General features: G+C 43.4%; 1 protein-coding gene across 1 annotated transcript in view; it reads left to right on the forward strand.

Moving 5' to 3' along the window:
• Nucleotides 1-799: 799 nt before the first annotated feature.
• The window catches only part of LOC109967295 (uncharacterized), an 11537-nt gene continuing 5993 nt past the window's right edge, over nucleotides 800-6343 (forward strand). Inside the window, 3 exon segments of the mRNA XM_074527661.1 lie at nucleotides 800-1231; nucleotides 3943-4050; nucleotides 6037-6176. Coding sequence (XP_074383762.1) covers nucleotides 1147-1231; nucleotides 3943-4050; nucleotides 6037-6176 — 333 coding nt within the window. The 5' untranslated portion in view covers nucleotides 800-1146.

Below are 6343 nucleotides of genomic sequence, written 5' to 3' on the forward strand. Positions count from 1 at the left end.
GACTGTAGCAGTGAGGAAAAGACAAGAGGCAGCGATGGAGGGAGCAGAGATGAGGATGTTGAGGTTCTTTTTAGGAGTGACCAGGATGGACAGGATTAGGAATGAGCACATCAGAGGGACAGTTCAGGTTGGTTGTTTTGGGGACAAGGTCAGAGAGGCCAGATTGAGATGGTTTGGACATGTGCAGAGGAGGGATAGTGGTTATATTGGTAGAAGGATGTTGGAGATGGAGCTGCCAGGCAAGAGGTCAAGAGGAAAACCAAAGAGGAGATATATGGATGTGCTAAAAGAGGACATGAAGTTAATTGGGGTGAGATTAGAGGATGCCGAGGATAGAGTTAGATGGAAACAGATGATTTGCTGTGGCGACCCGTAATGGGAACAGCCAAAAGAAGAAGAAGAAGAAGGTTTACCTTCGACTTTCAGTGCAAATTCTATTAAAAAGATGAGGCATAGCCTCCTGCTGACCATGTTGCACAACGACAATATGTTAAGATCTTTTTCTTATGATGTTTATTGGCGGGTTGCAAGCCAACTTAAGGTGCATTACCGCCACCTGCTGGGCTGGAGTGTGGAACAATAATAGAGCAGACGGATTTTTTTTTAAAAAAAGAGGTTTTTAGAACTGGATAAACTACTAAATCCTATCCAAAATACCTAAATCTGGTACAGCAAACAGTATAACAGTATTTGTAACTGACATATGGGGGTGGAAACTTGAAAAAAAAAAGACATGTACAGAAACTGCACATAGTTTTGCAAAATAAAAAAATAAAAAACCTTAATTATTCAGTTTGAACTTTGCACTTCGCCTATATTGCCAAGCGTTTCATCCACCTCATGGCAGCATTGCAGCTTTAAAGCGCTCTACTTCAACATCCTCACTCACCACTACGTGAACCTTAATCAGCGAGCAGGCGCGCATACAACTCGCAGCCTGATAAGTGTAAGCTACTGTCCCTTAGCTGTGCTGCACACGGTCCTGAGGGCGTGGCTTCAGTGACATGGATAGAAGGGCGGACCCGCAGCCTTTGAGTTTACTTTAAATCAGCCTGGGTTGTCAAAGATGCTCTAAGTCGGCAGCGTCACTTCCAACGCAGTCAGGCGTGTCCCCCTCCATCGTACAGCAGGTTCTGTGCAGCCAGGATGTCAAACTCGGACAGGGTTGTGTTAGCTCTGGGAGGAGCAGGCACGCTGGGCTCTGGCATAGTCAAAGCACTGCTGGATAAAGGTAAGATGTCCAGGGGCCACCTGGAGACTCGGACAGTTATTCTCTACTGCAAAGGAAACATTTAGAGAAACTGCACTCTTTCAATCAGAACATTATTTTACATTTTGACAGTAGCCCGCGTTAACGCTGACATCCAAAGTATATTTGGAGACGGTCTAAACAGCATTATCCACTGGCGCCTGCCTGGGAGGAATCCCATCATGAGGAACTGCAGTGTATACATTTAATGAGCATTTTATTTTGGAGTATTTTATGCATATTTTGTGAATTAACAAATAACTGTCTGTTAATCTGACGTTGGCGGTGCGTCAGTTTGCTTAAATTTGACTTTACACTGGGGTGCACAATGTGCCGCTGAGCCAAACCGACACACCAGCTGTTCACAACACACTGCTTCTCTGCCAAAATTACTGCTGGCATGAAAACACAATATCATGACAAATGTGTTCAGATGCAGGCAAGTGTTCATTTTACATATACAGTGGTGTGAAAAAGTATTTGCCCCCTTACTGATTTCTTATCTTTTTGCATGTTTGTCACACTGTAATGTTTCAGATCATCAAACAAATTTAAATATTAGTCAACGATAACACAAGTAAACACATCATGCAGTTTTTAAATGAAGGTTTTTATTATTAAGGGAAAACAAAATCCAAAACTACAAAGCCCTGTGTGAACAAGTGTTTGCCCCCTAAACCTAATAACTGGTTGGGCCACCCTTAGCAGCAACAACTGCAATCAAGCGTTTTCGATAACTTGCCATGAGTCTTCCACAGCGCTGTGGAGGAATTTTGGCCCACTCATCTTGGCAGAATTGTTGTAAGTCAGCCACATTGGAAGGTTTTCGGGCATGAACTGCCTTTTTAAGGTCATGCCACAGCATCTCAATTGGATTCAGGTCAGGACTTTGACTAGGCCACTCCAAAGTCTTCATTTTGTTTTTCTTCAGCCATTCAGAAGTGGACTTGCTGGTGTGCTTTGGATCATTGTCCTGCTGCAGAACCCAAGTTCGCTTCAGCTTGAGGTCACAAACGGATGGCCGGACATTCTCCTTCAGGATATTTTGGTACACAGCAGAATTCATGGTTCCACTTATCACAGCATGTCTTCCAGGGCCTGAAGCAGCAAAACAGCCCCAGACCATCACACTACCACCACCATATTTTACTGTTGGTATGATGTTCTTTTTCTGAAATGCGGTGTTACATATACGCCACACATAATGGGACACACACCTTCCAAAAAGTTCAACTTTTGTCTCGTCTGTCCACAGAGTATTATCCCAAAAGTCTTGGGGATCATCAAGATGTTTTCTGGCAAAACTGAGACGAGCCTTTATGTTCTTTTTGCTCAGCAGTGGTTTTCGTCTTGGAACTCTGCCATGCAAACCATTTTTGCCCAGTCTCTTTCTTATGGTGGAGTCATGAACACTCACCTTAACTGAGGCAAGTGAGGCCTGCAGTTCTTTGGATGTTGTTGTGGGGTCTTTTGTGACCTCTTGGATGAGTTGTCGCTGCGCTCTTGGGGTAATTTTGGTCGGCCGGCCACTCCTGGGAAGGTTCTCCACTGTTCCATGTTTTCGCCATTTGTGGATAATGGCTCTCACTGTGGTTCGCTGCAGTCCCAAAGCTTTAGAAATGGCTTTATAACCTTTTCCAAACTGATAGAGCTCAATTATTCTCTTTCTCATTTGGTTTTGAATTTCTTTGGATCTCGGCATGATGTCTAGCTTTTGAGGATCTTTTGGTCTACTTCACTTTGTCAGGCAGGTCCTATTTAAGTGATTTCTTGATTGCGAACAGGTGTGGCAGTAATCAGGCCTGGGTGTGGCTAGAGAAATTGAACTCAGGTGCGATAAACCAGTGTTGTGACAGGGGGGCAAACACTTGTTCACACAGGGCTATATAGTTTAAGGGCAAGATAATATTCCAAGATAAATTATAAGGATAAATGTGTAAACCTCTGTATAATGCACCTAGAATGTCCACATGGTATTAGATGTATATGAACATGAACTGAATACACTGGGCATTTTTAGACAACATGAAACAATCTCATTTTAAAATTACCTAGCATACATTGGCTGTAATGGGAACACTGAAAACTAAGATTAACAAGTTAAGACATTTTATAATACAGAAAAAATAACCTACTAACCTCTGAGAAATGTAAATATCTGCATATTAAGTCAGTGGTGTTTACAGTAATTTGTGTTTTTGGTTTTATCATAGCTGGAATTGTCTGCTGATGTTTGATCAAAAAGTTCCATGAACTAAAGCTCTAAGCGACATCAGCCTCAGCAGTACCTCTTGTCATCACTGACACAATTAGATGTTATGGTTGCAGATAGCTGAGTGTAATTTCAGTGTTGGTATGTTCCTCATCCCTGTTTAGGGGGTGTTTTAGTTCCATCGCTGGCTATTTATTGTGCTCTGCAGCCACTCTGCTTGGACGTGGGAAGGATACAGACTCTGTGATGGGAGTCTGCTGGTTTGTGGATTTACATCACATGTCCTGGTGTTTGTCCACAGCTCTGCTGCTCTGTCATATTTATTCCTCTGACGATCTTGATAATAAGATTAGGACAATATATGTTTATTATTTAATGTTCATTTTCATGTGAGAGCTTAGTACTCCTGTATCTGTGTTAAAGGTTTTGGATTCATTTGTCTGCATTGCACTGTGGATTCATCTGACATGTGTATATGTAGGTTTTAAAGTGGCAGTGATCTCCAGGGACAGCATCCGGCTGGAGAGACTCCAGTCATTTGTCTCTCCAAACACAAAGAACAACCTCACCACTATAGTGGGGAATGTGGGTACGTTGGAGTTCACGTCCTTCTCTTCATCTGTATAGCTGTCATCCTTTCATCCATCCACTGAACCCAGCACATGTGGAGCTTCTCTGTGTGTGGAGAGGTGGGGACAGTTTGCTGTTCTCGACGGCCACAGTCTGTGAGGCAGGCTGATAGCATGGGTGCAATTACTGATTTTTATTGTTAAAGCCTTACTAGTAGTTTTTAAAAGAGGAGGGGGTCCCAGAGTCCAAGAGCCTAAAGCCATGCCGGTGACTCTGGCACAGTGGAGCTTTAAGCTCAAACATCAGCATGCTAGCATACTCACAGTGATAACTCTGACAGGATATGATGCCGACCATGCTCACCATCTTAGTTTAGCATGATGCAAATATTTGCTCAGTAACACTAAACACAAAGCAGAGGCTGGTGGGAACATTTTACAGGGCGGGGTAGCACCGTAGGAAACATTACAGTCTTATGCAAAAGTTTAGGCACCCCTTGATAAATAACAGATTTTGGTGATTTTTTATTTGAACAGATGTTAACACAGTTTCTCTTGGAAATGGAAAAAATGCACAATATTTTCTGCAAACAGTGATGCATAGTTACTTCTTATGCCATAAATTGAACAAAAATAAAAAATAAAAACATTATTATGGCATGGTGCAAAAGTTTGGGCACCCTAAGAGTTCCAGAGTCTCAAAGTCTCTCACAAGGTATCAGACCTTAATCAGCTCGTTAGATCTGATGCACAGCAACAGCTGTCATTGGTAAATGCCAATTTCAAAGCTGTACAAATACCTTGACTCTTCAAACCTTGTGCACACACTTGTGGACACCCAGCAACCATGGGTTCCTCTAAGCAGCTGTGTAAGACCCTGAAAATGAAAGTTATTGATGCCCACAATGCAGGAGAAGGCTACAAGAAGATAGCAAAGCGTTGTCAGCTTGCAGTTTCCACAGTAAGAAATGTAATTAAGAGATGGCAGATCAGGGGAACTGTGGAGGTCAAGATGAGATCTGGAAGACCAAGAAAACTCTCGGACAGAACTGCTCGTATGCTGGTCAGAAAGACAAATCAAAACCCCCATTTGACTGCAAAAAACCTGCAGGAAGATTTAGCAGACTCAGGAGTGGTGGTGCACCGTTCCACTGTGCAGCGATGCTTGCACAGACAAGGCCTTCATGGAAGAGTCAGCAGAAGAAAACCTTATCTGCGTCCCCATCATAAAATCCAACGTCTGAAGTATGCAACAGGACATCTACAGAAGCCCGATGCGTTTTGGAAACAAGTGCTGTGGACTGATGAAGTTAAAATAGAACTCTTTGGACACAATCAGCAAAGGCATGTTTGGAGAAAAAAAGGAGCAGCATTTCATGAAAAGAACACCTTGCCAACTATTAAGCATGGGGGTGGATCTATCATGCTCTGGGGTTGTGTTGCAGCCAGTGGCACAGGAAACATTGCACGGGTGGAGGGAAGAATGGATTCCACTAAATACCAGCAAATTCTGGAAGCAAACATCACACCATCTGTAAAAAAGCTGAAGCTGAAAAGAGGATGGCTTCTACAACAGGACAATGATCCTAAACATACCTCGAAATCCACTATGGAATACCTCAAGAGACGCAGGCTGAAGGTTTTGGAATGGCCATCACAGTCCCCTGATTTAAACATCATTGAAAATTTGTGGGTAGATCTTAAAAGAGCTGTGCATGCAAGACGACCAAAGAATATTACAGAACTAGAAGCCTTTTGCAAGGAAGAATGGGAGAAGATCCCAAGTACAAGAATTGAAAGACTTTTAGCTGGCTATGAAAAGCGTTTGCAAGCTGTGATATCTGCCAGAGGAGGTGTTACTAAGTACTGATTGTGTAGGGTGCCCAAACTAAAGTGAGACAATGTAAACTTTTTTCACATCTTCCTCGGACAAATGAAATGTGGGACATTCTCAGCCGGACAGTAACCTCGAAGCCTCTCCTCTCCTGGCTCATTCTCTGTTCCAGGCTTGGAGGAGGGGGCAGAGCAGGCAAAGCAGGCCCTGCTGAAGGCTGTGGGGAAGGTGACTGACATCGTCTCCTCTCTGGGCTTCAGCTGGTGTCAGGGAGGGCCCCCATACACCCAGACTCTCAAAGACCTACAGTGGGTGAGCAAACAGACACACACACACACAACCCAGGCAGTGGTTTCAATCAAATATGGTACTTTTTTCATGCATTTACATAACAATATATCCATCCATCCATCCATCCATTTTCTTCCGCTTATCCGGAACCGGGTCGTGGGGGCAGCAGTCTAAGCAAAGATGCCCAG

The sequence above is a fragment of the Monopterus albus genome, unplaced genomic scaffold (assembly GCF_001952655.1).
Source record: "Monopterus albus unplaced genomic scaffold, M_albus_1.0 scaffold127.1, whole genome shotgun sequence".
In the NCBI taxonomy this organism is placed as follows: Eukaryota; Metazoa; Chordata; class Actinopteri; order Synbranchiformes; family Synbranchidae; genus Monopterus; species Monopterus albus.